This window comes from Chelmon rostratus, chromosome 4 (genome assembly GCF_017976325.1).
Source record: "Chelmon rostratus isolate fCheRos1 chromosome 4, fCheRos1.pri, whole genome shotgun sequence".
Taxonomy (NCBI): domain Eukaryota; kingdom Metazoa; phylum Chordata; class Actinopteri; order Chaetodontiformes; family Chaetodontidae; genus Chelmon; species Chelmon rostratus.
Window position 1 is genome coordinate 26,380,526 of NC_055661.1, and position 20,586 is coordinate 26,401,111.

The 20,586-nt window shown below is 41.7% G+C and overlaps 1 protein-coding gene across 1 annotated transcript; it reads right to left on the reverse strand.

Moving 5' to 3' along the window:
- Positions 1-1,171: 1,171 nt before the first annotated feature.
- Positions 1,172-20,335, reverse strand: gabra5 (gamma-aminobutyric acid type A receptor subunit alpha5). Its single transcript, XM_041935803.1, has 9 exons — positions 20,253-20,335; positions 19,911-20,035; positions 18,587-18,654; positions 17,823-18,043; positions 14,081-14,163; positions 6,848-6,991; positions 3,034-3,186; positions 2,644-2,855; positions 1,172-1,462 (listed from the first exon to the last, which is right to left on the reverse strand). The coding sequence occupies exons 1-9, from the start codon at positions 20,333-20,335 to the stop codon at positions 1,172-1,174; spliced, it is 1,380 nt and encodes a 459-aa protein (XP_041791737.1).
- Between the last annotated feature and the right edge of the window lie 251 nt (positions 20,336-20,586).

Sequence of the window (20,586 nt, forward strand, 5' to 3'; positions counted from 1 at the left end):
GAAACCCAAAAAAGTACAGATCATGTGGTTGTGATATTGATCAAAAAACCTGGTCATTGTGGCCTTTCTGTCTCTTTGATGGGCCTGAAGAGCTCACGTCAGTCTCTGAACAACAGCAGCTACTCGAAGTAATGACAAAAAAGTGATCCTGCTCAAAGCATCCACATGTTTTCAAGAGTATTGGCAAGGTATCATCAAAGCTTCTAGAAACAACAAACTGATCGAAAAAACGAAATGTCTTAAAAAAGCTTCGTATATTCTGTCAAAACTGCTAAAGCTCAAGCTATTCTGCTCATTTCTCAATATCCGGTCAATGAAGCGCTAGACTAGAGTAACACTGTGCTGCTGTATATGCATAACATAGAAGCTAACCTTACTGGCTTAGTGGTGCTCGTCTAAAAGCAGGGCTTATATACACGTTCCTCAAACTACCTACATACGTACAGGTTTCTGGAAACAGAAGCTGCCACGATCACTTTAGCTTGAAATCTGTCCCTGTTGAATCTCGACAGAAACAGAATAATTACATTTATGGAAAATTGGCTGTTCAAAATTGAGAAGAAAAGTAGCAAAAGAACAAAAAGAGAAAAAGGATTTAATGAGCGTTGAAAAAATGGCCTCCAAAAAAAGGAACTGCAGGAGATTTCAGTGCATTCATAATGAGTTATCACACTCTGAAGGCAACACATTTAGCATGGCTATTCATCTGCTTATAACAAGGAAGCAAAGTCCCATGTGCCTGGGCCCAGCCTCGCGTACCTGGACCTCCAGCCCATTTGTACAAAGTAAGAGTTACAAAGGTCAAAGCCGCTTTTGAGTAATAACACAGTAAAAATGTTGTTTTGCATAGCATTTGGCCTCGCTGTACCGTCACCTACTGTACACTCGAAAGGAAAATATAAATGCCAAATGCTAAAAGTTTTAAAATATCAGGATTTGGCAGAAACTCGCCGGTGACCGGAGCTCTAAAATGAGAAAAATTAAACTGCCTTTGAGGGAAAGTCGTATATCACACATGTACAAACTCAAGGCAAACATTTTCCCGAAGCGACAGACATGCGATGTTATCCAATGACCTAAAAAAACACACCTATGATACAAGGACTAAGTGCTTGGCATTGATTTTGATTGCGATCCAGTTATGAAATCCCGAAGTGGCTGACTGCAAAGCTTACACAGCTCCTTTGATCACTGGTTCCCTGTTGAGATACGTGGCCCAGTACACCAGGTTGAAGGTCCCAAACAGCACCGGGAACACTATCCTGGCCATCTTGTCAATCTTGCTCACGCTGTTGTAAGTCTTTTTGGGGTCAGGGGCCTTGGTCTCAGAGGGTTTGAGCTGTACTGCCGTGCTGTTTGAGATGGTAGCGATGGACGTGTCCTTCGTGAGGTTGGTTGTATAATTCACGCCGGCCGAACAGGTGTTGTTCGGCTTTTTCGACAGAGCCAAAGGGTCCTTCTTCTGTGGGGAGAGAGAAACACAATTCGGACCAAAGCAGGAAAACACAAGGAGAACAGAAAGATGGTCGGAGCGGGCTGAGAGTCGGGATCAGCGTCCTTGAGCGATAATGAACTGGCGCTGTGCCGCAACACTGGCTGCAGACTGCTCTGTGAATTTATTGATCTGAACTTCTACATCTTGCCTGATCCATCTCATACTTTATGAGACTTTTGGGGGTGACTTTTCCACTTCACCTTTCCTCCTTGCACACTTCTACTTCTCTACCATGAGGAAGTCACACAGAAGAGAGAGAGAGTGAACTGCTATTACAACATGCAACCCACATTAGGATTCAAAGCTACTGTGATGTTAAAACCTAGAAAGCAGCTCTGCCTGTAACATTTCTATGATGGTTTTCTATTTTCTTCCATAATATGTTGTAGAAATGACCAACTTGCTAGCAGCTACTCTCATGTCCTTTTTAGAGGAGGGAGTGTTTAGAGGATGAAGAGCCATATTTGTCAGAGTTGGTGAAGACTGAAAGTTCCTTTTGAGCTTGTATGAGGTGATGTTAATTTGTGTCTTACATCACTCAGCATGTTCGTATTTCCAAACAGAATATAAACAGCAATTTCCTCTGGGTTAAATAAAGTTTCATCTTATCTTAAATACTTGACACCATCTCCCCCTGCACTTCTCAAATCACCATTCAGCCCTCATGTCCAACAACTGCAGCAGACATAGATCAGTACTTTGCAAGTTTGTCCTTTTTCTTAGTCACTCCTGGCATCTGTAGCCTAAACCTCCTACTGCCAACCAAGCTGAAAGACAACAAGCTGAAAGACACCATCGACTAAAGGCTGATACTTCCAAAAAAGCAGCCAAACGCTTGCAAACACAGACAGACTCACAGTGGCGTGCACAGGCTTTTTGAAGGGCAGGGGCGAAAAGGAAGAGGGCACTTTAGCATGCGTTTTGGCTCCCAGGGGGCACTTTAGCACACGTTTTTCAAAAACTGGGCCATGAGGGGGGCGGTCCCCCCCCCCCCCGTGCACGCCACTGCAGACTCACCACCGACTGCATTCATTCTCTAGCCTCCGATGCTAACCTTCACTGTAAAACCAAGTCTGACCCCAAAATAAGCTGTTAAAGGTCTGGGTCTCCACACTGTAATCATCGACGCCCACGCAAACAGTAGATACCTTGGGCTGTTGGGCCTCCAGCGCCTTTTTTCCATCCCAGGCCCAGCTCCTCTTGGTGAAGTAGTTAACGGTGGCGAACTCAATAAGGGCGGAGAAGACGAAGGCATAGCACACGGCGATGAACCAGTCCATGGCGGTGGCGTACGCCACTTTAGGCAGCGAGTTTCGAGCACTGATGCTGAGGGTGGTCATGGTGAGCACTGTGGTCACACCTGGTGGTGGAGAAAACTGGGTCACTTTTTACGAACCAGACCAGCTATTCTGTTTTTATACCAACAGATTAAATCATAGAAAAAAGGAGGGCAGAACTTTATAGACAATAATGCAGCAGCGACACCATCATTTGTTGGTTATTTTACTATCTGATGGCTCTGCGTCCTCCAAACTCACCAAAGACGGTCCGCGCTGGCACGGACTCCCTGTTGAGCCAAAAGGAAACCTGTGACAGGATTACAGTCATGAAGCAAGGCATGTAGGTCTGGATGACGAAGTAGCCGATCTTCCGCTTCAGGTAAAAGTGGGCCATCATCACCGTGTATTGGCCTGCAAACAAACAGCAGAACAAGAGATTTTAGTTTTCTGAAAATGTAATCCCAAGATGTCATACAGTAATCCTGAAGGATAGTTTACAGGATGTAGGAGGTGGTGAAGCGTACGACTGCAAAAGAAGCCTCCACGGCTGAGGATTGGATTTGGATATTTACAACTCCTTGTAGTATTATCATAAAATCACAGACAGCTCAACAAATCTGACCTGGGGACAGCAAGAACAAAAGCTATTAATGGGCTGCACCCGTACTCATTGTTCACCTTCATTACCACAAACACAAGTGCTGCTTATTTGCAATCAAGCACACACACACAAACACACATAAACACACACACACACACACACACATATCATCCTGCTGCTGTAAAAACTCACTAAGCACCAAACGTGTAATAATCTGCAGCTTAAAATAGTCTCCAAACAACAACATGCATTATTTGCTCCTGTCTGAGTGACACTTGCTAAAACTGCAGCTGTTTCAGGAAATGACAGATAAAATGTGTTCAGAGATGGACCAACACACTGGTGGTTTTGGTCTTTTCATGGAATTTACAATAACAAAAATTAATCGTTATGAAAAATGTGCTTTCACAATCTACCACTAACACTACAAAACGCAGGGTTTGCATCCACGCTTTGACATCTGAGCATCTTAAACAAAGTCACATCCTTCTGTTTAAAGTTAACCGAGGACATCAACGTACGCTGTGTAGAACAGACGGTTTGGGATTAAGAGAAATACATCGTCTATCTGGAATCTAATTGTATTTGTAATACAAGAAAAAGAGGGTCTTAGACTCTGACATTTAACTGCATGCACACTAAAAATAACCCTCTCAATAACCCTGTTGATGAGGGTCTGACCTGATCAGGGGGATTCCTCCCTCTGAGACCCTTTTTAAAACTCGTTCTTTATGTTTTTTGTGCATTAAAAATCTCTGTTTTGGGGTGTGCTGCTTCCACTTCCTTCAGTCCTGGGCGGGTGTTTTTATAGGCCGAACGTGTAAACTTTGCTTGACGACCTCCGGGCCGCTGAATATGAAAGTGTGAGCTAAATTATTGAAAAAAGTGGTGGGTGGGGAAATCTTCGTATCCTGTTAATCAACTGAAGATTGCATTTGAAGGATTTTTTTTTTCTCAAAAATCCCGTCGAGCCATGGAGTCTGATAAACTATAGAAAATCCACAGATGACTGCTGCTTTCTCCTGGCAAAATCGGATTTTTCTGTCTCGCTAATCCCTTGTCACAATCTGCATCCTGTATATCTCTCTCGCCCTCCCTCTGTCTCTCTCTCTTTCTATGTGTGTGTGTGTGTGTGTGTGTGTGTGTGCAACAGACAGTCCATCCCATTCTGTCAGGCCGGGCCACTCTTGATTGGGGACATACATCCTTGGCTGCCCGAGCTCGAACACTAAAACAGACCTGGATCAGCGGTGATTACAAGCAGGTGCACAGATGACTGAGGCAGAGGGGGGTTGAGAGGGACTGGAGGAAAGTTTGGACGGTCCGTGCAATGCGGCGACAAGCATCATGTCCTTAATGAAAGGGGCACCTGTGTTGCCTTCTCTCCGAGGACTACTGGCCTGCAGCCGTGCTCTGTGCCGGCACGACTGGGCGAACCCCGCTCTGATCTGACCGCCTGCTGGGCTCGGACGTGGATGGAAATCTCCAAGGCGTGAAAATGCGGTTGTGGTGGATTTTACTGTTTGGTTTTTGGAGCGTCTGCGGGGAACTGCCATTCATAGCGGAGAACAACGCAGCTATGTTGGTCAACTGGTAAGTTCAGATCAAAAACCATCTGTTGAGCTCTGCCGCTTTCTGTTGTGATCTGAAAGCGCCGATGTGTGTAATGTAATGAAATGACAAGGTTTGCCCGTCATCAATTCAATTCCCGCGTCTATATTTTCATCCTCTTCGGCTTAACCTGTCAGGTCAAAGGTCACATGCACCCGGTGTGAGCCCTTCGCTGAGCTATTCTTGGCTTGTTAAAGAGGGTTTGTACCTCAGATTAGCAATGCTAATTAAGGCCGTGCTGGCTCAGTGAGTCTGAGCAGTGCGGGGTGGGTACAGACTTACATATAGCAACCTGAGCGTTAATCTGAACTTGTTGAGCGTTTTGAGCACAGTTGGATTTTCTCCCGCTGCTGAAAAAGCTCCGTGGCGTACTTAACGCTACGTTCGATTCTCGTGCATTATCTTTCCTGGCAGCTACAGGATAAAGCAGCTAAAGCTAACGCTATATACATTACAGCTATAGGAAACCCCCCCATAATAAACTCACCAGCAACAAGCAGCAGAAATGTATTATCATGCTTCTTTACATAACAGAATTAAGCAGATGCCGCTCGCCCCCCCCTCCACGTGTCTCCGCCACAGCAGCCAATCCCTGAGCTGTGACGTCACTCAGTAAAAGCACAACTGATGGGCCTGCATACGGATTAACCCTACAGACCCAATGGCTCAGACCACGGATAAGTGATTTTTTTTTTTTTTTCTGTGCCCCCCCTTTCTCTTCTCTGGCTGCCCCAGAGACAGCTGGCTATGTGTGGGAGGCATTCTCAAATCCTTCTGATTCATTCATTGTCTCTATCCAGCTTGATTTGAAAAAAAAAAAAATTCTTCTCACAACATCTTTGGATGGCACACACTGTAATAACACAGAACTGAATAATAGGGTTGAAGTGGGGGCTTAGCGTCCCCGCTCCTGCCTGAAGCTACTGTATGATCGGTGTAAGGCGGGAAATAACTGAGTGACATAAGATAACGGAGGGATTAAGCCACATGAATTCCAGCTAAGTTGTAGATGTGTATGATAGAATGGGTTCAGGGCCGGCCCGCCCTGTACGCTGAATACGCAATTTTCTCTTCTTAAATAGAAGTTGCTGGGAGACATAAAGCAAATTAATGGCTCTGACCCAATGAATAGATCATATTAAACCAATCAGCATCTCTCTGTCCCAGGAGACCCACATGTCAATGCATAGATTATGTCAGTGAATGGATTTGATTGGCACAATCTGTCCAATCAGTCATTATATGCTGCTAAAGCAGAAAATGACGGCGCCTTCAAAAGAATGATGAAGAAATCAAAGGCAGACAGCAGAAGTCGGGATTCAGGTATTTGCCGAATTTACAAGAGAGAACAAATAATTAAGAATTTGTCAAAGACAGGGTTTCACAAAGTTGATAAAGTTTCCCCGAAGTCAACAACTCACAAAACTCCAAGATTTTTTAAAGGAGTCTGGTAACGTTCTATCCTGGGTAACAAAAGTACAAATTGCACTGCTAATGAACATCAAGTGAATGAAGCCATGTTTACCACAAACGTGCGGTTTATGTATTAATGTCATGCACAGATTATGAACACCTTAAAGATCGCAGGAACGTTCCTGCCACATTGTGGTAGCACAGTATGAAAGGGTTGTCATGTTGTCCTCATAAAACAAATAGTATTACATAGTTATATATATAGTAACTATAGCTATATTTATATATGGCTTGTAGTTATATTTCTGCATGCAAATCAAGAAGGGCCCCCAAAGAAAATCTTGCCAGGAGCCCCCTGTGCACTAGAGCCAGGCCTGAACAGGTCGTCTTTAAACAGAGGCCCGATTGATCGGGGTCAGGAGGTGGTTTTCCCTCACTTCACTGTACCTCGGCTGGTGTAGATGTCCTCCGTTCCTGCAGTCTGACCGATGAGGTGATACTGATTGAGCCGAGAGCCTTCCTCTGCCACCACCACTGACTTGGCTGCTCCCTGAGTCCACGTGTAGACCACCTCCGAGACTGGATACGCATCTGTGAAAACAAGACAGAAAGACGTTCCAGCTTGATTTTTTGCATCTGTTGCAAATTGAATATTCCTGATTAGCAGTTGCAAGTGTTAAATAATGATTTTTTTTTTATTTTAGTGGTTACATGCCAAGCAGTCGCTCTCAAATCTGAGGACGCTTTTCTTTGTCATATATCATGTTAAACTGAATATTTTGGTAGTTTCTGCACAATTTAAAGCAGAGAAAGCAAATAAATGGTGCATTTCATTCCAGGGGAGACACAGTGTGCTTATTTATGATATACATAAAGAAAGAGTCAATTAATAAAGGAAACAATCTTCAGATTAATCAATAATGAAAATAATCATTACTAGCAGCAATGATTGGAAACCAGTACTTTTAATTTCTCTGTTTAAAATGTGCACATGTCACATCACAGATTTATTATAATATTATAAGATTCATTATTTTATTCACACATATCTGAGACAAATATACTAAAAGCAAGTTTCAGCTGTTCCTGGACCTTTTGACCAGAGCTAACCTCTGACGGCACCAGGGTTTACTGAGGATTTTCAATATTTAAAACAAATGTTGTGATGAATTAAATTCTTCTAAAGGTTTGCAAAGTTTCGCCACATTGCAAATCTGTCAGTCATCAAGTTATTCAGATCCAGTAGATCAGTAGGTCACTAAATTGTCCACCAAGTGTCATGTGCAGTACAAGTACAAGTGTAATCCAGCCTTTAACAATTCCTAAACCAGCAGGTATGAGATGGTGGCAGGAGCTCAGGTGTTTGGGAGGGCTGGACATTCTTTATCGGGTTGCTGGTTCAGTTTCTTCTGAAGTTTCCTTCAGCAAGACACTGATCCACAGTTTGCTGGGTCAAAGTCAAAGTCACTTTGGATCAAGGCCCCTGCCAACTGAATGTAATGTAATATTATGGGGTGGATCAAAAAAAAAAAGCCCACCAGATCATTTCCTGAACAGCATGAAAGTGAAAATGGGTCGTTCCCATCAGCCCGGAATGTTCTGCATGTTCTGTATTTCATTTTCATGTTCTCTGTGAGCTTTTGTTGTTACTTCCTCTCAAGCAAAGATGAGTTTGATGAATGACATTTTTACGTGATTGCGATTATGTAAGAGTTGCATTTTGGTCCATGTTAGTTTTCAGGTACAGGTGCTCATATTTAGCCCCCCCTGCGAACTTTGATGTCATAAAAACCCTTCAGCAGATCCGTTAAGCAGATAAACTCACACAGTTGGGTTATTTTCGCCTGTAGTCCGTCCAAATTTGACGAGCCACTAACATCACTTCATTCCTCTCAGCTTGTCAAAGCAGGAAAATGGAAACTGAGCATGCTCAGTGACCACAGGAAGCTGATGTACAGATCTAAGATGTGCTGTCATCCCAGATAACACCTGTTAGTACGACCAGAACCGGTGTTTTACAAGCCTCGTACACACCTCGCAGAACGTTCTGCTCAAATATAATCCAGCTGTGGCAGAATTTGCTTCGGAAACATCAGTCAGAGGCTGGAAGCTGTTTCCTCGGCTTTAAGATGTTACCAGCTAAGAAACGCGACGAGGCTGTGATACAACCCTTGACCTTTCACCCACTTTGCTTCATTACACAGAGAGATTAACTTGGTGTCACTGTTAAGAGCTCATGTTTGGATCTGATGTAATCAGTTTGAGCGTATCACAATACACAGATGTCACTAATGGTATGATGGTATGTGTGAATGTTGGCACCGTTCGAGAGATTGCCTCGAATGATTCTGGGTGCGCTCGCGGGGTTTGACCTTTGAGCTTTGGAATTAGCGGCTTGTTTACCGTCGCGTGTGAAGCACAGCTGATAGTCGCTCCTACGCTGATGCATTCAAACACATTTCTGCACACAGTCTGCACGTCTGAAAACAAGCAAGTCAAGCAAGCTCGCTCGTACGATACTGTGGCACAAACTGTGGAGACTAAATCTGTGTGTGTGTCAATCGTACTGTCCAATCTAACAGTGTTGCACTAATCCAGCAACTGTGGTGTTAGAAGACTTCACAGCAATTTCGATTGACCCCAGTCAGCCAGTCTGTGGATTATCGTCTCAGAGACACTCCACATTGTCTCAAGCGAGTCTTTGCAGAACTGCGTCACACGAGCTGTTGATTTGTTGGTTTCTTTTGCGAACGCGCTGTCGTGAATTTGGGTTTCAGCTTAGTTATTTCCTGTTTTATGTTGAAAGAGCTTCTCTTCATGCGTTGTGTTTTGTTTTACTTCCTGCCTTTGTCTCTTTCCCGCTCTTGTGATTGCGGATTAGTTTCACCTGTCCCTCGTTAGTCCTCCCTCTCCTGTTAGTGTGTTTTTTCCTCTTTCAGTTGTCAGGTCGTCTGCGTTTTTCTCTTATCCTGCGTTTGTTTCCTGCCTGCGTTTCCGTTTAGTTTGAAAATTTGTATTTGGTCTTTGTTTTTTGGATTTTGCTGCTGCCTGCTCCTGCAGTTTTTACCTGCCTTTGGTTTGTCTGGATTCAGCTTTGGTTATGATTATATTCAGCCTGCCTGCCTGAGTGTCCAGCATTGGGTCTCTGACATTACTCATTTTATGAGCCCATGTAATCAAAGACTGAGGGTCACATAGGTTGGTTACATGTGTTGCTGTTGCCTTCTGGACAAGGTGCAAAAGACAGTTTTGTGTGTTACAAGGACTCAATCTGAGTGAAAGTTTAATATAATTGAATTCTAACAAGACTGTCTTCAGTTTGTGTCTGTTGACATTTAGGCCAGAATGAAAAACAACGGCCAAACCTCCGGCAGCTGGTTTGCGACTGTCTGTCAAACTATAAATTCTAGAGTATCATCTTGTAGGCAACACCGAAGATCCCCGACATTTATCATAGACCGGCCTTTTATAGGTTGCTGCTGGTTGCTTAGCAACCCTCACAGTGAAAACAAGACTCCAGGAAGTCGCTGCTTCCAGCCAATGATCCTGTAAAACCATTCACTTTGGTTTTTATTCGGATTAAACAAACAAGATACAACATGTTAATTAGTGAGCGGTGGAGGTGCGGCGAGGTGGATTTTGTTACCTTTGGACAGAGCCAGGCTAGCTGTTCCACCATTTCATGTCTTTATGCTAAGCTAACCTACAAACATTGAAACTAAACTGGCTCATTTGTCTCTTTTATTCATTCATGCATCCATTTCTAATATGTGTGCTTACTGCATAATTCAATGAATGCACGAGGCACAGCGACACTGGATCAAACACGATGACAACTTACCAGATTCAAACTACACATGAACACCCAGAGAGCATCCAGCAGTTCATACATTCACTAAACCACCAGCTAGATAAATACAGGAGAGTGTGATGAACGTCCTGTGACTTGAAACAAAAAACAGCAATAATACATGTTTGGCTGTAAAGAGTTCCAGTTTTCCAGCTGAAAGAGGCCGTTTGAATCCAGTTTTAACTACTCTTACAGTATAATCCACTGCTCTACTGTCCATCTGTAGGATCAGAGTGATAATAATTTATTTCATGTCTGAATGCATCTTTTCTGTCACAGCTCATGCATCCATTCCATTCGTCCTTCGATTAGGGTTTCAGCAAATTTACCTATCAGGGTTGCTGAATGCTGGACACCCTGAACACTGGATGCTGCTCTGATTATGTTTTATCACTGACATTTATGGAGAATCCCTGATATGAAAGCCTCCCAGTCCTTGGCAGCTGTACTATACTATACTATAATTCTACTACAAAGAAGTCTACTGTCATATGTGACCTTTAGCTGACAGGCACGCTTGTAATGTTCAGGACATGGAAGAGGATACTTAGCATACTGACACTGCTGCAAGTCATCCCGAGGACAAGCTACACTTAACGATAGCTGTGAGGACGTGCATGCACGAACATCTAAACCTACAGGATGTAGTGAGTTTGGCTTTCATAGAGAATCAGTATCAAACGAGGAAAAATCTCTGCCCTTTTGTTTTAGTGGCTTTCAGTACAAATTGGTTTACAAGCCAAAGTGAATGTGGGCACTTAGTGAATTTGCAGACGCACAGCTTTTTCCCAGATCCCTGACTTATTTCAAGTCTTTCTCCTGCTGTGTGCCCTTTTGGTAATTTCCTCCGTTCCCCCACAGGCTATCACAGAACACTTATCAGCAACTGGTTAAAGCTGCCTTTACTCCAGCTGCTGGAAATCATGATATATGTCTTATTACCGGCCCTGAGACATATAGGTAGGAATACAGCCTAACACACTAATAACACACACTTATAAGAACCAGGATGTTGTCTAAAATAAGAAATAAACTATTAGACTTATAAAGCCAACAGATAGTCTGTCTGAAAATCAGACAATCTCAGTCTTTTTTGCTTTTTATTTGCTTCTCAGGTCATCCAGCTCCTCCTCTATTCATTTGTGCTACGCAAGCAATTATTTCAGCTATGACTTAGAACAAAATAAAAAGCACAATTAGCACTTTACTACAATATCACCTGAATATAATCAAGGCTAGAACAGCCACAGAGAGGCTTACAAGTCCTACAAATATTCCAACAGGCTACAGAGGACCTTTTGTTGTGTTATTTTACAACAGCAGAAATAAATCAGTGTAAAACTCATGGTTAGTGTCAGTACATCAGTAAAAACAGAGAGAACGAGAATGCATTTGTGATTCTGTGATTAAATATCAAAGTGCTTGTTCAGTCAGAGGTATAAAACCTGTTTTAAATTTCAAGAAAATAGAAATTAACCAATTGAACCATGTGCTTTGGTTTATCAGTTTATCAACAGATAAATTTAGTTTCTTCTCCCGCTGGCATTTTCCTTAGACTTCAGCTTTATTGCCTGAGATTTTTACCTGTTTGCTTTGTTGCCTAAATTTAGACAAGAAGATTGATACCACTTTCATATTTGTCCATTAAGTATGAAGCTGCAGCCAGATGTTTCACTTAGCTTAGCATAAATACTCGAAACAGGGGTAAACCACTTCGTAGTTAAGAATATAAAACACAAAAAAAACACAAAAAAAAATGTTTTTACCCTTCGGTTTCTGTACAGACTAAACAAACAAGATATAAAGTGCTATTAATGGAGCTTTGGAAGTGCTAGGCTAGCTGTTTGTTTTGCCATCATTCAAGTTTTTATGCTAGGCTAAGCTAGCATCTCTTGGCTGTAGCTTCACGGACGGACAAGAGAGCAAACTCGATCTAAGAAAGGGAATAAAAAGAACCTATGTGCTAACTTCACACCAACACAGCGAGCGTCAGTGTATTTACATTATTCAAACACTTTCCATCCATCATTCACTTTCTTTAAACTGTGCCGCGGCTACAAGTGCACACCGTCACCGACTGCTTCGATCGACAGCGGCGAAGTCCTGAGGCGTGGACTGATGATGGTAGAGCTCAGTGCATGAGAGGTGATTAACACGAGAGCAAAGGACAGGTCTGCTGAAAGCCTCGAGCTCGTGGGTGAGTGCTGTCCATTAGGTCAAAGGATTAGCTAGGGTTAATGGAGCCGGAGAAAACAGGATATACTGCAGCGCGGTAACTTTTACCGCGCACAGGCTGCACTGCACACTGTGACCATCAGTTTACGGTCAACAAAATACTTCTGTGCATCCCATAGTTTCTGCTGGATACTGTGTTTGTTACAATACTTGCACACGGCTTACAAAGGTTATAGATGAAAATATGTTATCCTGTAAGTCAAATTCTGAGATATATAAACCTAATATATCATCATATCAGTGCTGTTGTTGGGCTCAGCCACTGCTTTTTAGATGTTTTTCGATATGTCGACTTATTAATTCATGTATTTTTAAGCCTTTGATTGGTTTTTGGGATTTCCATCCAAAAGTATCATAAATTTTAAACACATTTCCAGAAAAGTGGCAAACGAATATCTGAATTAATGGATATTTCTGTCCATGATTGTGATTTATTCTGCTTCCATCCAACTTTGCCACATTTATGCCACGTTATCGATACACCAACGTTTCTACCTCAGCCTCAAACCTTTCATGCCGTATTTTGAGTTTTTGGATGGAAAAATATTTATACTTTTGTTAAATTTGTGCGTATTTGTCAAGCTGCTGCATACGGTTGACCTTGCAGGGATAAATTGAGCTGAATTGATTTGAATTGAAGTATCTCAGTCACCTGTTACTTCAGTTACACTGACTCTTCAGGACACCTGCTAAACCTGTATTTAAACTCTGTATAATTAAATCAAGACCAGTTCTGACTTCATGATCACTTAATGAACATCAGATAGCTTCGCGCCAGGTATACAAGCCAATGGAGTCTCAGTTGGTTGCTTTGATTATCTCTGTCCTCGGGCTCAGCTGGGGGTTGAGGTGACCAAAGCAGGTGTGGGAGTGGCTTAATGGCAGGCCACCAAGCCTGCAGCACACTGTAGCTCAGCTCAGAGAGGCGGGACATAACCCTCCATACGTCAGTGGCAGGGAAGACCTAAAATGCTAATCTGTAGCTTACACGACCGCAGCTCCCCAGGTATTTTTGTACCTCTGGAGTTAGGTGAGGCAAGCTAACTAGCTTAGAAGTCATGAGGAAGGCTGCCACAAATGTGGTTAAGCTTTGCATGTGCAAGGTACAGGATTGGATTTTTAAAGGTTACCTTGGTGGTAAATGTAGGTTTGGTGTGTGTGTGTGTCTCTTGCTGTTTCCACTTTGTGTGTTTCAAATATTTCCCATTAAATGTAGCTGAGGCAATGAAGGATGCAGGAGAGCATCCCTGACATGTTGATTAATGGCTTAATCAGGAGCAGTGTGTCAGTGTCTACATGGCTATCTCCTGCACCGCCGCCACAACAATAGCTTTGCACCTGAGGGACACGGGCTGTCAAACACACCTAGGTACATCCATCCCCACATCTCCTGCATGGATAAAGATGTCAAAACTACATGCTACTTCTCTCACTGGTGACCTCAGGTATTTTTAGAAAGATTTGGGAACACTTTCAGAGCTCATGTGTCTCTGGCGCCTCGGCCGCTGACATGAAACATTTACACTGTACCTTTTCCTGCATTATTTAATGCTGTTACTCACTGTGTGCATTTGCTTATGGGCGTGTTTACTCACAGCTTCCAAATTTAAGGGGACAAGCATGGGCGTCCATCGGGAAATCCTCCAGCTGCATGGGGCATTCAGCTGAAATAGTCAGTCTGAAAGAAAATTCATGCAGGTCAGAGAGCAAACAAATCAACTGTGTGGGATGAGACATCATCATCATCATGATCACCATTTTCAGAAATTAACGTGTCCTAATATCACAAATAATTTGTTTCATTTGGGTTGTGCTTCATTTTGTTTGCAGCTATTAACCAATTAAAATCACAGTCTGTCTTCATCAGTGTGTCTCAGATAGTTAACAGCAGAGTCAAATGTAATCTCCCAGCACAGAGCAATAAGCAACTGAGCCACCAGAGGGAACCAAGATGATACCTATCTGGAAAGAACGATGCTCGAGAATTATTTAATTTTGTGGAGTACGGCTGCCACCTGTCTGTGGAACTGCAGTGAAGCTAAAACAAAAACTTTATTGGAAACAAAACACAAAACAAATGAGCTCATCTCGTGGGTATGATGTATGAACACTCACACAAGGGACACAAAGCCTGATCTGATGCTGCCCTCTGCTGGACTGACTTATAATAGACGCAAATGCTGTCGTCACCATGGAAATCCGAGTCTATCCACACACATACCCACTGATGCCAACAGACAAAATGAGAATATGTGACACTGACTGACTTACAGACATTTAAATACGCTGCATTATCATGCTACAATACTGGGTAACACTAGGAGGTACTTGTACTTCAATTGAGTATTTCAATTTTCTGCTGCTTTTTACTTTTACAGGCAGAGGAATGCTGAACTTTTTCCACCACAACATTTATTTTACAGCTTGAGTCAAGAGTGACTCCGCAGATCAAGATTCAACACATAAACGTACGACCATCTTTGAAAATATGAGATATTGATGTGAGATTAAAAAGATCTGAACAAGCATCAACCCCGCTGATTGGTCGGTCAGTACAAACTTCTAGTAGGGACACCAAAGTTTCCCAAGATACCAAATATGTCGGGGCAAATTTATGGATAATTAACAGGAAATAAGGCACAAGAAATCCATAATATTTCTATTTGATGGATGGTGCAGCCGTGGAGTTTTGGGCTTTAGTATTGTGCTCAGTGTAAACATCATAAAGCTTAAATGAAGAGTTGGACCAAGCTTATGTGATGCTGTCAGGGTGTATATGAAGTAGTTAAACAGCTTCACCCATAGCTTGACTCACTATGACCTGACATCAATAATGAAAGTATATAATATTACATAATAATATACTGCAATAAGACGCCATATTGAAGAGGATCATTTTGCATAATCAGTTGATAATACTTATGTTCCTTTACTTAACATTTCAATTCAAGTTTCAATTCAAGATTCAAGAGTCTTTATTGTCATTGAGCATGACATGTCAATGAAATTTTCATTGCAACCCCCATGTTAGAAACAGATAATAAGAAGATAAGAAAGATTAGAAAGAATAAAATTAAGATAACTACAATAAAATAAACTAACATGCAATATAAATATTCGGAAATGCAATTAAAAATATACCAGAATGAAAATATACTAAGGCAATAAAATATACTAAACAATAAACAATAAAATATGGTGTATATGTAAAATTTTGAAGTGTTGGTGTGCTCCTTGTGGAATCTGAATACATCTACCACCACTCATAATACCTTCTACTATATTATTCTAATAAAATACATAAATAAGAGGCCGCAGAGGAGGGATTTCAGGATATTAAAGGCCATCTGCTGTCTCAGCTGTTTTGGTCAAAATATTCCCCACATCAACGTACACCAGCCTCGATATGTGAAGAGGATCGAAGTGGAGAGAGAATAGAAACAGTGATGAGTCTGGAAGTCACTGCATTATACTGATCCTGGTACATTACAGAGCACAACATTATACTGTAGAATAATCAGTCTTTGCCTACTGCCTTATTCACTGAGTCTCTGTTTTGCCCTCCATCACTCTCTAGTGGACGATTATGCAAAGCTCAGATGAGGAATTGAGATTTTGTGTTTTGAATACAAAGAGTCCTTCTGTTGTTTCCTATTCGAGAACGAGTTGAGTTGTATGTCTCAATTACAAAGTATAAGAGACAGGGTTTGAGTGATTGATTGACAGAAAATTCATGGGCGACTATTTTTTAGAATGGATGATTGTTTCGTTCATTTTTTTAAGATTCACTTCTGCTGCTTTTGCTGAATGTGTTTGACTGACGTTTTATAGACAAAAAGGTTAATTGATTAATAGAGAAAATAATTTGCAGATGAATCAACAATGAAAATAATGATTATTTTCAGCCCAAGAAAGTGTCTTTATCTGAGTAACAATAAAGCCCACAGTAATATTCTGCTTCTGTGCTGCTGTGTGTTTGAGATGAATTATAAACATGAAGTGTGTTATTATCAAAGTGCAGGATGATGTTCTGCTCATGAGGTTGGTGCAGCTCTGACTTCTTTCTGAACATGACAAATATACACAAAGGGACTTTACAGTGAATGAGCAGCACTGAATGGCTTTAATTAGTGAAGTCAAATATATATGAATAAATCATAATGGCCAATAAGGACAGTGCAGCCCAGCAGATGAATTACCAGCTGAAGCTAAAAAGCTAAACAGCTGCCATTGTTGTTATTTCACACAGGTACATATTGTGTTTTCAATTCATTGGAATTCTTTGGGATCTGTTGTGTATTACTGGTGTCTCTGAAACACATTGTTCCGTAAGGCTGCACTGCCCGGCTCGAAACTCTCATGGTACGCTAGCCGGGGCGCTTGTTCTGCGAACAACCAGTGTAGGAGAGTAATGCATGCATAAAATGTTTCTCTAATAACCTTGTTCCCAGAACACAAAAGCATTAATGGGCCATCGTGAAGCCATTTCTAATGGCTTCTAGTGTTAGCAAATGTACTGCAGATTTGTAGCAATTTTAAAGTCAGCGGATCAATACTCGTTTTTGACATGCACCCACGTCCATTTCCTCCAACTCCCTCTATTATTATTTGATTTGGAGGATTTATTGTCCTGATAGGATGATGATAGTGATGTGAAAGTGGATGTAAATGAGATGCTTCTATCTAGGATGCAACATCTTTTTCTACTGTAACGTATTGCTCTCAAATAGCACCTATAAACCTCTCTAAGTACTAATAATGAATGGATTAGACTCCTTTGACTAGAAAAAGGCTACTCTAAGTGACTTTTAGGTGGCAGACAATGCAGAGTGATGAACTTTACACCTTCCCACAGCAGCTCATGTGACCACGCGTGGCCATAATATATGAAATGGGAACTGTGATTGAGTGTTAGAGCAATAAGCAGAATAGGTCACGCTGTCCTCCTGTCGAAGTAAAGGTTTGTGTGATGTGGTGATACAGTTAGTGGTGGAGGATCACGGCGTGAGGAGGAGGAGGAGGTGGACTGGGTCAAAGCAAACATTTGGAGTTCCTCTGACCTCCAGTTACAGTATGAGGACAACATGGTGACGCATCAATGCACCACTGAGACATGTAGTATGAGTGCGTGGGCTGTAGTAGTGAAGCGGGGGTCTTACCAAAGACGTATTACAGGCTGATGGATGTTTTAGTCATCACTCCACTTGTTATTGGATTACACAACATTTCTAAGCCACACTCATCAGCTCTCATGAGTCAAAGTTTCAGTGTACGACTGATTGGAAGAGAAATGTTTATCCTGCTGCGGTCCAAAGCGCGATTAAAGGTCAGCCGTACCTCATGGTGTAGAGCAGGGTCCCATCGTCTTTCAGCCGCAGGAGCTTGTTGGGTGTGGTCATATTATGTGCGATGGATTTCTTCCCATTGAGGAAGAAGGTGTCCGGAGTCCAGATGTTACTGGCCAGGAGATTATTCAAGGGAAGCATCTCCATTGGGCCTTTAAAGCAAAGCCTTTCATCTTTCCAGCTTTGACGGAAGAACACGTCAATAGTGTATTCCTGCAGAGAAAATAGCACAATTACCACATGTAACAATTAAAACACACATTAATTGATTAGTGCAATGAATACTGCACATGCATATGAGGAGTAATGTCATAAAAGGTGAAGGATTATGGCTGTTGGTGTACATGGAGCCTCATTTACGGAGAAAAGAACACCTTATGAACATTATCAGTACACACTGTGTATACACAGTGTGCCACAACTGACTGCAGCTTCCACGTGTTACACAGATTTTATTTGTTTATGCTGCATCATGGACGATAACGATGCCAGTTAGGATGACTGAATGTGGATGCACTTTAAAGTTGAAACATGTAAGAGTTTCGGTCAGACAATCAATTTAATTATAATTTAAATAAAAATTAACAGTTTAGTTAATACAACTCTAGTGTGGTTGACTCTGAAATCAAACTTTCACAAACAAACCTGAAAGAACTCAGTGTCTTTCAAAAGGTTTTTTAGAGCATATTTATAGATACAGTACAGTTTTATGTGAAGAAATTCATGTTGCATTAACTTAATAAAGGAGCTTCTTACCATTTCAGTGTCAGAGACTGGACCAAAGCTTGTGACAAAGATGTTGGTTTTGATCTCTGTCACCTTTTCTATAAGAACAGATAGAAAATTGTGAGCCTTTACAGTATATTCATATCTTGCGTTATAGCTCAGGACGACATCTGTTCGACATATTCGTGCAAGGTTTTGCTTTCTGTGAGGTTATAGAAATTATACGAGAATAAACCAAACTTCTGGTGAAGCAGGCATAGAAAGTCAGAATGAGCTGAGGTAAAGTCAACATTCAGCGTGGTGTCAGTCCACATATTTTAACTAAAGACTGTGTATGTAAGGTTGGAAAAGTAATGTGTCAAAAATGACTCTTATGTTTTGAGTAAATCAAAATAAAACCAAGCAAAGCAGATAAGTAATACGAGCAAATTAATACTCAATAAATGAACTTTTTAAGGGTGCTAAACTTAACAACCTAACTTTATGGCATATGTTTTTGTTAGACATATGTTGGTAGTTATTTAGAAAGAATCCTAATTACACTGTGAGTGCATTTTGCATTCACTGGCACACTCCAGATGCATGCAGCGTGTCCTAAACAGCCTGAATCTATCGCAGCAGCTCGGTGGCCTCTGGACAAACTCCTGCAGGACCAGCGCCATAGAGAAGCAGTGAAGCAGCACATGCTGACCTCAAAGTACGACGTTTTGACTTTAATAGGGCCGAAGGGAATTCATAATGATTTAAAGGTGTTTAATTATCTAAACACTGCACTGTTTCAAGAAGCAATCGTAAAAAAGAAGACGCAGCAGAGAAAAATCTTCTCGACTTGCTGTACGGACCAGATTCAGTTTCTTTTCATTTCTCCTTTATGATGAGAAGTTCACATTATTTCCTTCTTTGACCTGCATCCACTGAGAACAAAGGAGCTGCTGTTTAATGACAGGAGTAATGGCTTTCTCAAGGTCACGCCAGCACACAGTGTGCGTCGGCGTGCCTTCATAGTGCCATTAAATCATACTTAGAGGAGATGTTCGCAGCTGACGATAAGGACTTCATAAATACAGACACATCCTCTGGTCTGGAATTAGCAGAAGACAGATGTTGCGGTGCAGAGCATCGTACTCTGCGTGGACTGACGAGCAGCAATCTCTCACAGAGAGCTATCGACAGAAGCTGAACATCTTTCTTCTCTATCCAAAAGTACAGAGCTTTCTGTGTTAGCTGTTAGAACAGCAAGACCCCTTCAAGACATTTTCATAGTGACATAATCAGTTCTCACCTTGCATGCATGAGACTGTTTTAATTATGAAAATGGCAGAGGTGTTGAGGTTTGTATATTCAGTGGGCTCACCTCCCAGTCCAGGGCGGAGTCTGTTGTCATAACCATCCAGCAGTCCGTCCAGGATGCGAGTGAAGATGGTAATGTTGTCGTTTAATTCGGCCTCTTTGGGAGTTCCAGTTACATCCTGGGTGAGGCTGCACATAAGAGCATTTTCAAATAAAGACTTCAGAGGGACGCAAATCAGAAAAAGACAAAACTCCTCAAAAGATAATCTAATTTACTTCCAAAAAAGTAAAATTAAATTAAAAAATGAATTCAAGAAAATATTCCGGAGGCCGCTTATGTTAACTCGGAGTCGAATTATTGAAAACGTGTCTACGTTGTCCAGAGTTACAGGAGTCAGTTCCTTACCTCAGACGGCAGGTGATGCTCACAAGCAAGACACAGACCCACAGACGTCTCATTGCAAAGCTGTGGCACATTCCATCGCCCATTCCTGCAACGAGACGTCCTCACATGCTTAAAACTACAGCAACTCTCTAATTCACCAACACTGTTTCATCTCAAACTAAGTCAGTATTAAAAGATTTCATTTTAGAAGTATTTATTGTATAGCCTCCAAGCAGTTTCACTATGGAAACTAAATATGAAATAATACATATATATCTCATTATAAAAAGGCACATGGTTTAATGCAATCAGCTTTTTTGCAGGCATTAACTGGCAGCTAGTAATGTTCAACCCT